This window comes from Anomaloglossus baeobatrachus, chromosome 2 (genome assembly GCF_048569485.1).
Source record: "Anomaloglossus baeobatrachus isolate aAnoBae1 chromosome 2, aAnoBae1.hap1, whole genome shotgun sequence".
Lineage (NCBI taxonomy): Eukaryota > Metazoa > Chordata > Amphibia > Anura > Aromobatidae > Anomaloglossus > Anomaloglossus baeobatrachus.
This window is the reverse complement of record NC_134354.1, coordinates 417374706-417393394: the sequence shown is the minus strand read 5'-3', so window position 1 is coordinate 417393394 and position 18689 is coordinate 417374706. Positions and strand designations below refer to the sequence as shown.

At 48.5% G+C, this 18689-nt stretch overlaps 1 protein-coding gene across 1 annotated transcript in view; it reads left to right on the top strand.

The window, feature by feature from the left end:
* TXLNA (taxilin alpha) overlaps positions 1–14205 on the top strand; it is a 54147-nt gene extending 39942 nt beyond the window's left edge. Inside the window, exons 8-10 of the mRNA XM_075336140.1 lie at positions 313–405; positions 2539–2634; positions 11073–14205. Coding sequence (XP_075192255.1) covers positions 313–405; positions 2539–2634; positions 11073–11354 — 471 coding nt within the window. The 3' untranslated portion in view covers positions 11355–14205. The remainder of the gene's footprint in view (positions 1–312; positions 406–2538; positions 2635–11072) is intronic.
* Positions 14206–18689: the final 4484 nt, after the last annotated feature.

Here is an 18689-nt window from a genome sequence, read left to right as displayed (position 1 = left end):
CCAGCGGGAAGGGGGAGCATCAAAGAGCAGCTCCAGCATCACACTGAATTACAGGTACTGTGAGGATATGGAATCGCCCTGTGCATATTATCTCTATAGTTTTTGAGGGCAGGAACAGTAGAAGAATTTTTTTTTTTTTTCTATCTCCCTGGAGTACCCCCTTAATCACTTCTAATAGTATTACTTGTGATTTATTACCCATATATGACCTGATTGTTAAGAAATATCAGGTTTCAAAGTCCCCCTGTGTATGGTTAGAGTAATTGTATCCATTGTAGCTGTGTCTCATTCTCTTTAACCTGTTTCATTCAGTTGGCCCTATACACAGAAAAGTTTGAGGAATTTCAAAACACTCTTTCTAAAAGCAATGAAGTCTTCACAACTTTCAAGCAAGAAATGGAAAAGGTGAGTACTAATCTGTGTCGTGCTCCTCTTCTCTTGAAAAGATCTCCTTTCTGACTTACTGCGTATTACAGTCAGAATCTTTTACTGAGGTGTGTATGGAAGACACAGAAATTTACATAGTATCTCAACATTCAAACCTCCTTATGGAGAATATTATAGATCGTATTTTTCGGACTATAAGACACACTCCCCTCCCCCCCACCCCCCCAAATGTTGGGGGAAAGTGGGGTGTGTGTCTTATAGTCTGAATGTATGGCATGGCTGCAGGGAATGAGGGTGGAGCGGGTCATCGGCGGCATGAGCAGGCTGTAGCAGCGCCTGCCGTGACCACGTGGGCCCGCTCATTTCATATGCATGCATCCTCCCGCCCATCATCTTCAGCGCTGACAGGTGGGCGGGATGATGGGCGGGGGATGCGCGCATAATTAGCAACTGGGCCACGTGATCACCCCTGGCAACTACAGCCTGGAGTGGTCATGTGTGGCTATATTCACTGCCCCCCGCACATCATCATCAGCGCGGGTGGCAGTGAAGAAGTATACTCACCGGTCACTGTTCCCTGCAGCATCACGATGTCCTCCTGTCTGACGGCCTGCTGATCTGTGTAGAGAGCGGTGAGCACAGGGATCACGTCATCGCTGTGCGCACCGCTAGTCTCCACACACATCAGCGAGCAGCAGACAGGAGGACATCGCAATGCTGCAGGGAACGGTGACCGGCTCCACACAGGTCAGTGCCGCTGCTGCTGGCACTGACGGGAAGACGAGCGATGCTGCATGGAGTGAGGAAAGGCGAGTATAAGTGGTTATTTATTTTTTTTTGTGTGCCACAGAATGCATACCAGGCCATATACCAAGATAGGGGTATATAGTACGATGGGGGTAATTTAGCAGGATGGGGGTATATAGCAGTATGAGGGACATATATACAAGGATGGGGATCATATACAAGGCAGGAGGATCATTACCAGGATGGGGTACCTTAGTTAGAGAATTTGGGGACATTACCCCTATAATAGTGTCAGCAGCAGATCCTCACCCCATAAGTGTGTCATGACCACACATTTTGCTTAAAATTTTATTTTCCTCCTCTAAAACCAGGGTGCGTCTTATAGTCCGAAAAATACGGTACATTGCCACTTTTTTTTTTCTTTTCTATTGTAAAAGCCCTCAATAATTACGTTAACCCTTTCACGTCAACCCTTCGTACCCAAAAACTAATGGCATTTTTGGTTTAGATTTTTTGTCCTCTTTAGCATTAAATATATGGTTTTAATTATGTCATGAGAAATATGGCATATGGGGCTGGGGGGAGCTGTAGCAGGCCCCTGGCTACAGTGGTAACCTATTGGCACTCCATGATTGCTCAGCACAAGAAGGGTGGGTAAATGGGAGCCATTGCGTGCCAGCATTAGCCTAACTGATATTGAAATGCTGCTGTCATTAATTTACCTCAGTATCTAAATAGTAGGACAGCAGAAATCAGTCCCAGCTCTGGTCGCTGCTGTTATACCGTTTCCCCAAAAATAAGACACTGTCTTATTTTTTTTTTTGCCCTGAAAAAAGCACTAGGGCTTATTCTCGGGGAAACATAGTTGTGGGAAAATTTACCCCACAAAAAAATGCAGAGCCCCCTTCACAGGATCGTCCTACTTTCCAGACCCCGGGCGTCTGTGTGGCTCCCAGGTACTCCTGCGATCTCCGGTGGTCACTCGTATCAGGTATGCTGCATGCCGTCCTTCCCTCCTTTTGGCCGGGGTCTTCTTAATTCCCTCTTTTGGGGATGTCTGCTTTCTATAATGAAGTATTCTGCAGTACTCTTTAACTTTTTTAGCTGCACGGACACTTCATTATTGAACCGCAAAGAGGTCTTATTTTCGGGGTGGGGCTTATATTTAAGCCTTGATGAAAACTCCTACTAGGGCTTATTTTCGGGGTAGGTTTTTTTTTCAGGGAAACGCAGTAGGCAGAGGCCGGCTGTATAACACAACTGGCCTCTGCCACGCATAGAGTGGGAGTAAACTGTGTAATGGGTTAATATCAGGTCATACAGGCCCCTTCTTGTTTTTAATTGATGTTCACATAACAAAAGCAATACTAATATATTCGTTGTTTAATGGTATTTGTCTTGCAGATGACCAAAAAAATTAAAAAGTTGGAGAAAGAGACAACTATGTATCGATCCAGATGGGAAAGCAGTAATAAGGCCCTGCTCGTCATGGCTGAGGAGGTAAGATTGCTGAACTAGATTAGCATTCCATAAAACTAGTCATGTTGGCGCTAATGTATATTACTTTTATGAAAAATATAGCTTTATTTCTTTTTCGCTCCTAATTGGGAGACCCAGACAATTGGGTGTATAGCTACTGCCTCCGGAGGCCACACACAAAGTATTACACTTAAAAGTGTAAGGCCCCTCCCCTTCTGGCTATACACCCTCCCGTGGGATCACGGGCTCCTCAGTTTTCATACTTTGTGCGAAGGAGGCACACATACATGCATAGCTCCACTGTTTAGTCAGCAGCAGCTGCTGACTATGTCGGATGGAAGAAAAGAGGGCCCATACAGGGCCCCCAGCATGCTCCCTTCTCACCCCACTCTTTGTCGGCGGTGTTTGTTAAGGTTGAGGTACCCATTGCGGGTACGGAGGCTGGAGCCCACATGCTGCATCCTTCCCCATCCCCCTTAGGGCTCTGGGTGAAGTGGGATTCGACCGGTCTCCAGGCACTGAGGCCGGGCTCCATCCACAGACCCGGAGAACCTGCTGGAATGGAGCTGAGTACTGTCAGGGAAGGCCCTGCTACGACAAGGTACTCTGTATCCCCGTACATATCGCGCGCACACCACAGCATTGCTGGGTGTGTTAGTGCGCCGGGGATTACAGCGCTGCGCGCTGGTGCCAGGCCTACCTGCAGCCTTGCTGAGAGAGGTACATGTGTCTGAAACTGCTGCGCGACCGTTGTTGTCAGTAGCGCTGCGGCGCGACTGGGACTTGTGGTGCGCCGGGGACCTCCGCGCTGACCGTGCATATAGGACGGCCGCGCTTATTACTCGAGTCCCCGGCTTTTTGCGGCCTAGTTTCGGTTCGTTACCGCCCCCAGGCCTGCCAGTCAGGGTGGGGGTGGGACGCTGTGGAGATCGTCAGCGCAGAGGGCTGGAGTCTGCTTTACATACTCCAGCCCTCACACTGGGCACAGTGGGATGCCAGTTTCCCGCACTTTGTTTGTGGTACGCCCACGGTCCGCCCCTCTTCACAGGACGCCGGCAGCCATTACATGTGCAGTCTGAGCTGGAGAGAGGAGACTGGGAGACCCAGACACGGGATTCTGGTGCCCACACACCCGCTTTTCAGCGGGCGGTAAGCTGCCCTCAAGGGCTGGCCCCCACTGATACCGAAGTGTATATTTGTATTGTTTGCTTGCAGCTATACATTGCACTGTACGGTCGCTGGATATTCTCTGCTATATATCCTCCTAGATTACTAACAGAGGACACAACAGCATGTCGACCGCAAAACGCAAAGGTGCCAAGGCACAGGCTTTCTATGCAGTTTGTACCGCATGTGGGGCTGTTCTACCGACAGGTTCCACTGACCCCCACTGTGTGCAGTGCTCGGCCCCTGTGGCACTTGCTCAGCCGGACCCTCTGCTGGAGGTGACTCAGGCAGAACCCCCTGCGAATACTGTCCAGGTGACAGGGACGGAGTTTGCAGCCTTTGCTGACAGAATGTCTGTGACTATGACTAAAATTCTTGAAACATTACAGTCCAGACCAGTCCCTCAGACTATGGATTCTGTTAACTTATTACTTCCCGGTCCCCCTCAGGGACAGCTCCGGGATCCGGGGGTATCTGTGGCATCCCAGGGTGATGGCTCTGACACGGACGACAGTCCCAGACAGCCTAAACGAGCCCGCTATGAGCGGCCCTCGACTTCATCACACTGGTCAGGGTCCCAGCAGGACTCTCTGTGTGATGAGGCAGAGATGGCTGGTCAGGATTCTGATCCTGAGACCGCTCTCAATTTGGATGCACCTGATGGTGACGTCATAGTGAATGATCTCATAGCGTCCATCAATAAAATGTTGGACATTTCTCCCCCTCCTCCTCCTGCGGAGGAGACAGCTTCACAGCAGGAGAAATTCCATTTCAGGTATCCCAAGCGTAAATTAAGTGTATTTCTGGACCACTCTGACTTTAGAGAGGCATCCAAAAACACCACGCTTATCCGGATAAGCGTTTTTTCCAAACGGCTTAAGGATACACGTTACCCTTTTCCACCTGATGTGGTCAAGGGCTGGACCCAGTGTCCCAAGGTGGATCCTCCAATATCTAGGCTGGCGGCTAGATCCTTAGTGGCGGTGGAAGATGGTGCTTCACTTAAAGATGCCACTGACAGACAGATGGAGCTCTGGTTGAAATCCATCTATGAGGCTATTGGCGCGTCTCTGGCTCCGGCATTCGCAGCCGTATGGGCACTCCAAGCTATTTCAGCTGGTCTTACCCAGATTGACACGGTCACACGTACCTCGACTCCGCAGGTGGCTTCCTTAACCTCTCATATGTCTGCATTTGCGTCTTACGCGATTAATGCTGTTCTAGACTCTACAAGCCGTACGGCAGTGGCATCAGCCAACTACGTGGTTTTACGCAGAGCCTTATGGTTGAGGGAATGGAAGGCAGATTCTGCTTCCAAAAAATGTTTAACCAGTTTGCCTTTTTCTCGTGACCGACTGTTCGGGGAGCGCTTAGATGAAATCATTAAGCACTCTAAGGGTAAAGATTCCTCCTTACCTCAGCCCAGACAATTCAAACCCCAACAGAAGAGAGGACAGTCGGGGTTTCGGTCCTTTCGAGGTTCAGGCAGGTCCCAATTCTCCTCGTCCAAAAGGACGCAAAAGGATCAGAGGAGCTCAGATTCTTGGCGGACTCAGTCACGTCCAAAAAAGACAGCTGGAAGACCCGCTACCAAGGCGGCTTCCTCCTGACTCTCGGCCTACTCTCTCCGCATCCTCGGTCGGTGGCAGGCTCTCCCGCTTCGGCGACATTTGGCTGCCACAGGTCACAGACCGCTGGGTGAGAGACATTCTGTCTCACGGGTACAGGATAGAGTTCAGTTCTCGTCCTCCAACTCGATTCTTCAGAACTTCTCCACCTCCCGACCGAGCCGATGCTCTTCTGCAGGCGGTGTGCACTCTAAAGGCAGAAGGAGTGGTGACCCCTGTTCCTCTTCAGGAGCAAGGTCACGGTTTTTACTCCAATTTGTTTGTGGTGCCAAAAAAGGACGGGTCTTTCCGTCCTGTTCTGGACCTAAAACTGCTCAACAAGCACGTGAAAACCAGGCGGTTCCGGATGGAATCCCTCCGCTCCGTCATCGCATCAATGTCTCAAGGAGATTTCCTAGCATCAATAGACATCAAGGATGCGTATCTCCACGTGCCGATTGCTCCAGGACACCAGCGTTTTCTACGCTTTGTTATAGGAGACGAACACCTTCAGTTCGTAGCTCTGCCATTCGGGCTGGCGACAGCCCCAAGGGTCTTCACCAAGGTCATGGCAGCAGTAGTAGCAGTCCTGCACTCTCAGGGTCACTCTGTGATCCCGTATTTGGACGATCTACTTGTCAAGGCACCCTCTCAAGAGGCATGCCAACACAGCCTAAACGTTGCACTGGAGACTCTCCAGAGTTTCGGGTGGATCATCAACTTTTCAAAGTCAACTCTAACCCCGACACAGTCGCTGACATATCTTGGCATGGAGTTTCATACTCTCTCAGCGATAGTGAAGCTTCCACTGGACAAGCAGCATTCGCTGCAGACGGGGGTGCAATCTCTTCTTCTAGGCCAGTCACACCCCCTGAGACGCCTCATGCACTTCCTAGGGAAGATGGTAGCAGCAATGGAGGCAGTCCCATTCGCGCAGTTTCATCTGCGTCCACTACAATGGGACATTCTCCGCCAATGGGACGGGAAGTCGACGTCTCTCGACAGAGAAGTCTTCCTTTCTCAGGCGGCCAAGGAATCTCTTCGGTGGTGGCTTCTTCCCACCGTTTTGTCGAAAGGAAAGACCTTTCTACCCCCATCCTGGGAAGTAGTCACGACAGACGCGAGTCTATCAGGGTGGGGAGCAGTGTTTCTCCACCACAGGGCTCAAGGGACGTGGACTCAGGAAGAGTCCACCCTTCAGATCAATATCCTAGAAATCAGAGCAGTGTATCTTGCCCTTCAAGCCTTCCAGCAGTGGCTGGAAGGCAAACAGATCCGAATTCAGTCGGACAACTCCACAGCGGTGGCGTACATCAACCACCAAGGGGGAACACGCAGTCGGCAAGCCTTCCAGGAGGTACGACGGATCCTGACGTGGGTGGAAGACAAGGCTTCCACCATATCCGCAGTTCACATCCCAGGCGTGGAAAACTGGGAAGCAGACTTCCTCAGTCGCCAGGGCATGGACGCAGGGGAATGGTCCCTTCACCCGGATGTGTTTCAGGAGATCTGTCGCCGCTGGGGGATGCCGGACGTCGACCTGATGGCGTCACGGCACAACAACCAGGTCCCGGTTTTCATGGCACGGTCTCACGATCCCCGAGGTCTGGCGGCAGACGCCTTAGTTCAAGATTGGTCGCAATTCCGGCTGCCTTATGTGTTCCCACCTCTGGCATTGTTACCCAGAGTGCTGCGCAAGATCAGGGCCGACTGCCGTCGCGCCATCCTCGTCGCCCCAGACTGGCCGAGGAGATCGTGGTACCCAGATCTGTGGCACCTCACGGTAGGCCAACCATGGGCACTACCAGAAAGGCCAGACTTGCTATCTCAAGGGCCGTTTTTCCATCTGAATTCTGCGGCCCTGAACCTGACTGTGTGGCCATTGAGTCCTGGATCCTAGCGGCTTCAGGATTATCTCGAAAGGTTATTGACACCATGAGACAGGCTAGAAAACCAGCCTCAGCCAAGATCTACCACAGGACGTGGAAAATATTCTTATCTTGGTGCGCTGTTCAGGGAGCTTCTCCCTGGCCTTTTGCATTGCCTACTTTTCTTTCCTTCCTGCAATCCGGGTTGGAAAAAGGTCTGTCGCTCAGCTCGCTTAAAGGGCAAGTCTCAGCGTTATCTGTATTTTTTCAGAAACGCCTAGCACGTCTTACTCAGGTACGCACGTTCCTGCAAGGGTTTGTCATATCATTCCCCCTTACAAGAGGCCGTTAGAGCCCTGGGATCTGAACAAAGTTCTGATTGCTCTCCAAAAGCCACCTTTCGAGCCTTTGAAAGAGGTTTCCCTTTCTCGTCTTTCACAGAAAGTGGCCTTTCTAGTGGCGGTCACGTCTCTTCGGAGAGTGTCCGAGCTAGCGGCACTCTCATGCAAATCCCCCTTCCTGGTTTTTCACCAGGACAAGGTGGTCCTACGTCCGATTCCTGAGTTTCTACCTAAGGTGGTATCTTCCTTTCATATCAATCAGGATGTCACATTACCTTCATTGTGTCCTCATCCAGTCCATCAGGTTGAGAAAAGTTTGCATTTGTTGGATCTGGTCAGAGCACTCAGGATCTACATTTCCCGCACAGCGCCCTTACGCAGTTCGGATGCACTCTTTGTCCTTGTCGCTGGTCAGCGTAAAGGATCGCAAGCTTCGAAATCCACCCTAGCGCGGTGGATCAAGGAACCAATTCTGGAAACCTACCGTTCGGCGGGGCTTCCGGTCCCTTCAGGGCTGAAGGCCCATTCTACCAGAGCCGTGGGTGCGTCCTGGGCATTACGGCACCAGGCTACGGCTCAGCAGGTGTGCCAGGCGGCTACCTGGTCGAGTCTGCACACTTTTACCAAGCATTATCAGGTGCATACCTACGCTTCGGCGGATGCCAGCCTAGGTAGACAAGTCCTTCAGGCGGCGGTCGCCCACCTGTAGGACAGGGCTGTTTGACGGCCCTATCACGAGGTATTCTTTTACCCACCCAGGGACTGCTTTTGGACGTCCCAATTGTCTGGGTCTCCCAATTAGGAGCGAAAAAGAAGAAGGGAATTTTGTTTACTTACCGTAAATTCCTTTTCTTCTAGCTCCAATTGGGAGACCCAGCACCCGCCCTGTTTTCTGAGGAATTTTTGGGTTTTCGGGTTCACATGTTGTTCATGTTGAATGGTTTCACTTCTCCGATTTGTTCTTCGGATTGAATTTGTCTTTAAACCTGTTATTGGCTTTCCTCCTTGCTTTTGCACTAAAACTGAGGAGCCCGTGATCCCACGGGAGGGTGTATAGCCAGAAGGGGAGGGGCCTTACACTTTTAAGTGTAATACTTTGTGTGTGGCCTCCGGAGGCAGTAGCTATACACCCAATTGTCTGGGTCTCCCAATTGGAGCTAGAAGAAAAGGAATTTACGGTAAGTAAACAAAATTCCCTTCTTTTCTATTATATGGATTTCCCTTTTATAATAGAAATGCGATTTTTAGGGAAGAACATTTCTATTTATAGCCAGAATGCTGTAATAAGGCATCTAGAGGGTCATTATTTTAGTCCACATGATTACCATGCTAAAAATGTATCTAGTTGATGTATTTTAGTACAATTAGCCCATTCTTTCCCTGGCGATTTTTTTTTTTCGGTTTTTCCTCCCCTTCTTCCAAGAGCTATCGTTTTGGTTTTTTTTTTAATTTTATTTTTTTTTATTTTTCCATCAATATTGCCATATGATGGTTGTTATTTGTGGGACAAGTTTTACTTTAGAATGAAATCATTCATTCTGCCACATATTGTACTGGAAAACAGGAAAAGCATTCCAAGTGCGGTGAAATTGCAAAAAAAAAAAAAAAAAGTACAATTTCACAATGTTTTTATCATTTACCATTTCAATATATGGTAATACTGACCTGGCAGTAAGATTCTCCAGGTCAGTACGAGTATGTACATACCAATCAATTTTTATTTATTTATTTTAACCGGTCAAAATAATCAGAAATTTGTCCAAAAAATTTAAAACTTTTTTTCACTTTTGTTGCCATTTTCTGAGATCTGGGACTGTGTCATGTCTTATGTTTTGCGCCATGAGCTGACTTATTTACTGATACGATTTTTGGGTATATATATTTTGATTGCATTTTATTGCAATGTTGTGGCTAAAAAAAAAACTTTAATTCTGACATTTTGATATTTTTTTTTTTTCTCGTTACGCTGTTTACTGATCTGATTGATTTACTTTATATTTTGATCTGATATTTCTGAATGCAGCAATACCAAATGTGAAAAAAAATATTTTTTTTAAATTTGTTTATTTTAAAATGGGGGTGATTTGAACTTTTGTTTTTTGTTTTAAGATTTTTTTTTTTAAACTTTTCTTTTTCTTTCTGATCGCCTGTGTTATACAGAATTGTGCAGTAGAACTGCTCTGGATAACAAAAATCATGATCTCTTATAAATGCTGGCTTGCAGCTGACCTTCATAGGAGAATTGTGATGAAATGCACGGGTGTTATCAGCTGATCCTTACCCCCCCCCCTTACCACACCGGCTGTCAGGACACCCCATCGGCGCACCACGATCACATGACGGGGTGCAGATGGGCTGGATAAGTGACGAACTTCCTGTCAGCGTGTGTCAAATCTTGCTTTCAGAGATTGACAGCAGTATTTAACCGGTTAACAGCCATAAGTGGAGCTCTGATACACCACAGCTGTTAGAAGCACTTGATGGCTGAAGAAATAAGTTGTCAATTGCTGGAAAAGATGCAGGCTCAGTGTGTGAGCTCGCATCAAAGGCAGGGACTACAAGGGTCTAAGTGAATCCGTGAAAAGGTTTTTGATATGTCATCTGAGAGCAGACTGATGTAGAGACAGAGGCCCTGATTCCTGGTGTGCGTGCGTGTGCGATTTATTGGGTTACTTCCTGCAGTTTTGATAAAATCACTGTTATCTCTGCTGTAGATCTACCAGTTCTCCTGAATGTTGAGCTCTTTATTACTCCTTTCTCCCCACTGACTGGCAGTGTTATTTGTACGCTGTACATTGGCAGAAAGCTGCCAATCAGTGAGGGGGACGTGGTTGGACTAGGAGGCATGAGGTCAGCTTGTCCTGTAACACAAATATCCTGCTGATAAAACACTGATTTTATTAAAACACACAGCCCAGTAAGTGAATATCAGGGTCTCTACACCCACAGCATCCTGCTTTCAGACTAAATAGCATAAATTGATGACCGATTGCCTTTTAAATTCTCTTCACTTGGAAATGTAACATACATCTTAAGTAAATTGGTGTTATGTGGCCTATGCAAATGGGACATAATAAATAATAATAATAATAATAATAATAATAATAAAGGACAGTAAGTTGTAAATATTTGAGTATAAAATCTGATAGGATACAAAGAGTTAAAGAACTATAAATTATAGACCTCTATAGTTGACCCATCATGAATACAAAATGGTGTACGTGACCGAGCTTGATGCCTACTAGACTGAAATTATTCCTAGTCCAGATGCCTTTCTATTGTTTGTTTTTTTATTGTGTAGAGGATAGCTTGGAGGGCAGATGAGAGGGTTTGTATTTGCTTGATGTGTTCCTTTCTTCCTACTTTTTTTATTATTCTGTCTCCTGCAGTTTCCACACTTTGAATTGTCCTTTTAAATCCTTCTGCATCTTTCATCCCCCCCCCCCAATTTAATTGTCATCAAATTTTCCTTCCAGAAAACTCTTCGTGATAAAGAGCAGGAAGCTCTGCAGGCCAAGATCCAAAAATTAGAAAAGCTCTGTCGTGCCTTACAAACAGAGCGCAATGACCTGAACAAGAAGGTGCAGGGTCTGAGTGGCCCTCCAGCTCCCTCTCCAGAGACCACTGCGGATGATTGTATGAGTTGTGCTGCACCCACCAGCAGTGAGAATGTAGAACTGAACAGCAGTGGTCCATGCGGTCAGGATGCCCTGCCAGTCACCGCGCCGGCTCCTCTTCCAGCTGCTGCAACTGAATAGCACAGATGGGAGCAAATGCTTCACATGTAACGTCCTCATTCCTTTTATAAAATGGCTTCCACTTTTATACCCGCCTTACACACTCAACCTTCTTTTTGCTTTTGTTATTTTATTTTCTTTTCCTTTCCAAATTATCTTGTAAACATTCTGTATATCATACACATGTGGCTATCTACTCTGGAGCCACATGCATTCTGCAGGTTGCCCATGCAGTGTTGTTTTTTTGTTTGATACTATTTTGTCCTGAGTTAATTTTAAGGAAAATAATTTAATAAAAATAAGGCATACTAATTCCTAGTGTAAAATATCTGCTGGAAAATGGTGTGAAGAATCTTTGCTAAAGGCCGCTTTACACGCTACGACATCGCTCAAGCGATCTCGTTTGGGTCACAGAATTTGTGACGCACATCTGGTCGCTTTAGCGATGTCTTTGCGTGTGACACCTATGAGCGATTTTGAATCGTCGCAAAAATGGTCAAAATCACTCATCGGTGACATGGGAGTCCATTCTCGAATATTGTTGCTGCTGCAGTAGCGATGCAGTTCCTCGTTGCTGCGGCAGAACACATCCCTATGTGTGACACCGCAGGAACGAGGAACCTCACCTTACCTGCATCCCACCCGCAATGAAGAAGGAAGCAGGTGGGCGGGATGTTATGTCCCACTCATCTCCGCTTCTATTGGGTGTCCGCTTAGTGACGTCGCTATGACACCGCACGGATCGCCCCCTTAGAAAGGAGGCGGATCACCGGTCACAGCGACGTCGCTAGGCAAGTAAGTAGTGTGACGGGTCTGGGCGATGTTGTGCGCCACGGGCAGCGATTTGCCCGTGTTGCACAACCGATGGGGGCAGGTACCCACGCTAGCGATATCGGTACAGATATCGCAGCGTGTAAAGTGGCCTTTAGACTTCTGTTTCTTGTCCATAATTGATGCATGCCAATGAGTCCCATTTAAAGTTGGGATCATCCATCCATCCATCCATCCATCCATCCATCCAGAGGGTCCCTGCTCTAAGTGCTAACTTTGGGATCATTGTTTCTACGGGACACCTTGTAGACCATCCCTAAGGTAGCTCAGCCGTCCTGCCGGCCCACAGAAGGGCGAGGATAAGATATGGCGCAAAGGAACATTGTAGTTGTCACGTTGCTCCTTTATTTCTTCAACCTGCTAGAAAGTAAGATCTGAAATCTGATTGGCACAAGCAGCACTTTTTTTTATTATTTTTTTTTTTAATAAATCACTTAGTTTTTTTTTTCCATATGCAGCCAGAGCACAGGATATGTTATATACAAAAAAAAAAAAAAAAAGATGCTTATGGGAAAGCAGTACTAAATTACAGGTGGCATATGTTTCCCAGTGGATGACTAGTAGTTTTGCGAGTGGGAGACCCTTTCATTAAATTCTCATTCTCATTGTGCATCTACTAATATGGACAAAAATGTTCATTTAGTGTCATGATTTCCTTCTTTGGGTTATACTTTTACACCCCCCAGTAATATTTATCACCTGTTCACAGTGTAGGTGATAAATATACAATGGATGCCCCTTCCACACACTGATTAGAGCCTTCTCTTCCTCCTTGCCATGGTCAGGTGTGTATGGACATTCATTGCTTATGAGACTGATGGAGACTGTTTTTAGTGCCAATTTTTGGTACAAAACGGCCGCCGTTCGGTAAATAATTATTGATCGACAGACATTTAATAGTCCGTTTAGACAGACCGCTCTTAATATATTGTTCAATACGACTCCTGTTTACAAAGTAAAGAACGATGATCTTTTCTTCAACACAAAATATTTCACGCGATGAACAAATTTTGTTGGTGTTTTACACTACAAGATTATTGTGAAATGAGCATTCCTAGTGCTTTATTTGTTCCCAGTTGCAGCTTGGGGGCTTGGGATCACCTCTTAATGGGTTATGAGATTTGGAAAAAGCGGTCTACATTAATTTTCTAGAAGAAAAGATCACTGTTTGTCAGCCTCATTCACATGATGCAGCCTACAGCAGTACTATCCAGTCATTGTGGCTTATTCTGTTATGGTTCCCTGTTTGTAACCAGCCCTGTCACATCCATATAGCATGTCGGTGTGGAATAGATATCAACTCTTTTTTTTTTATTTATTGCCACTTTTCATTACTGGTGTGCCCAGATCTGCGGAGTTTGTCGAGCTTTTATTTGGCATCCATATATTTTTCAGTATTATCATTGCTGTATGTGCGCATCACAGCTTGCCGCAGTAAGCGTGGCCATGTGTTCTTGCACATAAATATATTCTGCTTTACGCACACACCGGAAGTCTTTCATTATCACAGTGGTTATGCAAGGTAACTGTGGTTCTGACACTCGAGTCCTTACTACATTATGATTGTTATTAGAATGAAAACCTTTCCACTCTTACACGTCCTTTTTGAAGGCCACTTCATGTGTCCTATGACTTGTTCCAGAGTATTCTTGCTATTCATGAAGCAGAATGGTAACCGATATTTCCGCGGATTCTCTTTGGTCACGCCTTGGAAAGATATCCCATATCAGCACAAGAAAAATGCATTCTTAAACTCAGTTCTTCAAGGAATGGTTAAACCAGTATGTGACTGATGATACAAGGTAAACTGCTGCTACATATCAGGGGTTCTTTAGCCGTCAAACGGGGACCAGTAATAAAAGCCTCCTTGGCCCAGCATTTGTACTGTAATTTTAGAGGCTCTAGTGTGGTGTATCCAGCACCTAGGTACCAAAGAGATTGTCCTACTCTGTGAGTTAGGCAAGCAGGCTGATCTTCATTGTAATAATGGAAGTAGAGTGTAAAATTGAAAATAAATAAATTGTGGCTTTCTATTCCATCAGTTTGTTTCCTTTATCTGACTGGCGTTCATCCAAAGGACACACAAACCCTGCCAACTGTATTAAATTGTACTGCAACATAAGGTTTTTGTTACTTGTTTTATTTTTTTTTTTAAGCCAAAGTTTTATCTATACACTAATGTGCAATACAGGGTAATATTGTGGTACCGTGTTAGCCAGAAAAATCAATTGAAATACTATGTCCCAAGAATGACAAAAGTATTTTAGGAGTGGTACCTTTATAGGCTAATATAATTTCTTTATCGTTCCTTATGGGAGACCCAAACCATGGGTGTATAGCTTCTGCCTCCGGAGGACACACAAAGTACTACACTAAAAGTGTAGCTCCTCCCTCCGAGCATATACACTCCCCGGATGACAAATCCAACCAGTTCAATGCTTTGTGTTCAGGAGGTCACACACACACATGCATCCTCTGATTTTTGATTTTTGATTTCAAAGATTTGGAAGAAAAGCGGGTCCAATCTGGACTCCCGGCATGTCCCTTCTCACCCCACTGTGTCGGCGGTGCTGTTAAGGTTGATTTCAGGGCTGGAGCCCTTTTCATGCCGCGCTCCTTCACCATCCCTTGAGGCTCTGGCTGGAAGTGGGAGCCATCACGGTTCTCACTGCTTTGCAGGAGACCGGTCTCCATCCGCAGCCCTGTTCAGGATCCTGCCGGACGGAGCGATGACCCCCCAGGGACCTGGCACCTGCGTCTCAAGCTAAGTACTCAGACGTTATTACCACAGAAAGTGGTCTTTCTAGGGGTCCCTTGTACTTTATTTGTGGGGGAGAATGTGTTATATGTATGTTTTAACATTTCCGGCCGGTTCTCCAGTTTTCACTGGAGAACCGCGCCGATGGTGCCTGCACGCTGGCCGCATGTTTAAATCTAGGCCCCGGCTTCGCCTGAGACCTAGTTTCGATTCTATGTCAGTCAGTGCAGTGAGACAGGGTGGCTCCGCCCACCGGCTGCTCAGCACAGGAAAGGGACACTCCTCACTGAGGAAAGCTTCCCTCCCCTGTATGCCTCATTGGCCCTCCGTCCTGCTCTCAGAGTAGGCCCCGCCCCCTCTCCTCGCTGCGGACGCCATTTTCTCAGCGTTCTAGGGCACAGAGATCAATGTCTGCAAACACATTGTGACAAATGAGGGCCTGGGACAGAGCCCCCAGTTCTGGGGGATCTGGAGGGCACAGAGATGCCCCTATGTTAAAAAGCCCCCACTTCTGGGGAATCTGGAGGGCACAGATGTTATGTTATACGGTCTGGCAAGCCACAACCTCTGGTTGTGCTGCTGCTTATATACTCTGTTTATATACTCTGCTGGGGGTCTCTCTGGACAGAGCCCCCACTTCTGCAGCATGTCTCATATCAGTGCAGGGCTGCAAGGCTGTTTTTTATTATGCACCGCATGTTGACTCGTACTGTCTGTACCGAGCACATAACCACATTGTGATGCTTGCTCTGACATAGTGGTGCCTCAGCCTGGAGGCTTATCCCCAGTGGTCCCTCCGGCTGCTCCGGCTCCGGGGTAGAATCCCTCTCTCCAGGGGACAGCTGTCCCGGACACTGCTGAGCATGCATCAGCCCCCTTCTCAGGGCGCTTCTGCTGCTACGGCTCGCTCAGCAAAGCTCACAGAGGATTCTTCATCTGGGAGCCCGTCCTCCTAAAATGGAGACGCAGGGTCCCCTTTCCCTCCTCGCCCCGCGGCTCTGGTTCACGAGCTGACTCGCAGGACAAGGAGGATGCCTTACTGGGGGCTCGGACGCTCTCCATGTACCCTATTGATCTGTCCGAAAGTGACGCAGATGCTAATGATTTGATTGCGTCCATTATATTTGTACTGGACCTCAATCCGCCTGTATCAGGGGAGCACCCCTCTTTGGCAGAAAAGCATCAGTATACCTTGCCTAAGAGAACAAGGAGTGTGTTCCTTATCCACTCCAGCATTCAGGTCACTGTGACCAAGCCCAGAGCCTGTCCTGACAGACGCTTCCCAGAGCGTGGTTCTGATGACTGTTTCCCCCTTCCACCAATGGTGGTCAAGGAGTGGGCTCATTCACCAAGGGTGGACCCTCCGGGGTCTAGACTTTCAGCCCGGACAGTTGTATCAGTGGCTGACGGCACCTCTCTGAGGATCCCACTGTCCGCCAGGTTGTCCTTCTGGCCAAATCTATATATGAGGCGGCAGGGGCCTCGTTCTCCCCATCTTTTGCAGCAGTGCGGGCTCTCAAAGCCATCTCTGCTTCTCGGGAGGAGATGCATTCCCTCACCAGGGCCTTTATGCCCGAATTGGTTGCCTTAACTTCCAGGCTTCAGTCTTTTCATCCTATAGCTGGAGACTGTCACCGCACTGCGGTGGCCTCGGCTACTTCCCTCGCTATCCGCAGGTTCCTGTGGCTTCGAGAGTGGAAGGCAGATGCTTCTTAAGAAGTTCCTTGCTGGACTCCCTTTTGCTGGGACCAGTCTATTCGGTGAACAACTGGATGAAATTATTAAGGAAGCTTTTGGCAGGAAGAGTACTTCCATGCCACAACCCAGGAAACCTTCCAGGGCAGGAACCAGTCGAGGTTTCGTTCCTTTCGTTTCCTCTAACTGGTCGTCCTCTAAGCCCTCGGCCTCGTCCACTAACTCAGCCAAGGTCCGTAAACCAACTGGCGCATGAAGCCGCGTCCTAAGTCGGCAGGAGCTGCTGCCACCAGGGCAGACTCCTCTTGATTATCTGGCCGCGCCAGTAACGTCCTTGGTCGGTGGCAGGCTCTCCCTCTTGGGCGACGTGTGGTTGCAACACGTCTTCGATCAGTGGGTGTGGGTTACCATCTCCCACGGCTACAGAATAGAATTCTATCCAGCCGCCAAACAGATTTTTTTCTGACAACTCCCCCCTGCTCCAAGGCCGCCGCCTTCTCACAGGCCGTGGCATTCTTGCAGGCCAATGGAGTAATTGTACCAGTTCCCGACTGGGAACGGTTCTGAGATTTCTACTCAAATCTCTTCCTAGTCCCCGAAAAGGACTGTGCTTTCCGACCTGGATCTCAAGCTTCTCAACAAGCATGTTCAGGTGCGGCAATTTTGCATGGAATCTCTGCGATCAGTCAATGACCCAAGGAGATTTCTTAGCATCCATCGACATCAGAGATGTCTCTCTACATGTGCCATTCGCAGTTTCACACCAGCGTTGGCTACGTTTTGCAATCGGAGAGGAACATTTCCAATTCGTGGCTCTCCCCTTGGGTTAGCCACGGCCCCTCGTGTATTCACCAGTTGCGGTTCTGCTCCTCCAGGGGTTGGTAGTGATTCCTTACCTGGACGCCCTTCTAGTCAGGGCTTCATCCAGTGCAGACTGTCAGCGGAGTGTCTCGCTCACTCTCGCCACGCTTGCAAGTCCACTCTGACCCCGACCCAGGAACTTGCGTACCTAGGGATGCAATTCGAGACTCTGCTGGCACTTGTGAAGCTGCCCTTAGTCAAACAGCAGTCTCTTCATCTGGCGGTTCGCTCTCTGCTGAGGCTCCGCCGTCATTCCATCAGGCACCTCATGCAGGTGCTGGGTCAGATGGTGGCGTCAATAGAAGCGGTTCCCCTTGCCAGTTCCATCTGCGTCCCCTGCAGCTGGACATTTTCCGCTGTTGGGGCAAGGGACTTCTTCCTTGCACAGGCTGGTGGCTCTGTCGCCACAGACCAGGAGCTCTCTTTAAGTGGTGGCTTCGGCCCCTCTCTCTGTACCAGGGACGCTCCTTTCTGGCCCCGTCATGGGTGATTCTCACCACGGATGCCAGTCTATCCGGCTGGGGAGCAGTGTTTCTCCACCACCGAGCACAGGGCACTTGGACTCCGTCCGAATCAGCCCTCTCGATCAATGTGCTGGAAATCAGGGCTGTAGTCCTAGGACTCGCAGCCGCCTAGCAATGTTGGAAGTTCAACATATCCTTCAGTGGACGGAGGACTCCAAGTCCACCATATCCGCAGTCCACATCCCAGGCGCAGAAAACTGGGAGGCAGATTATCTCAGCCATCAAACCGTGGACAGCGGCGAGTGAGCCCTGCATCCGGCAGTGTTCCGGTCAATTTAGCAGGCGGGGCACTCCGGAAGTGGATCTAATGGCATCCCGGCACAACAACAAGGTCCCGGTTTACGTGGCTCGCTCCCACGATCCTCAGGCCTTGGCAGCGGACGCGCTGGTTCCAGATTGGTCCCAGTTCCGTCTGGCCTACGTGTTTCCCCCTCTAGCTCTCTTGCCCAGAGTCCTGCGCAAGATCAAAATGGAGGGCCGTCGGGTCGTACTCATCGCCCCAGGCCCAGGCGAGCTTGGTTCCCAGACCTGCTCCGTCTGTTCGTAGAGGTGCTGTGGCATCTCCCGGACCAGCCAGACGTTCTCTCAGAGGGTCCGTTTTCCACAACAATTCTGCGGCTCTCAGATTGACGGCGTGGCTCTTGAGCCCTGAATCCTTACGGCTTCAGGCATTCCTTCCGAGGTCAT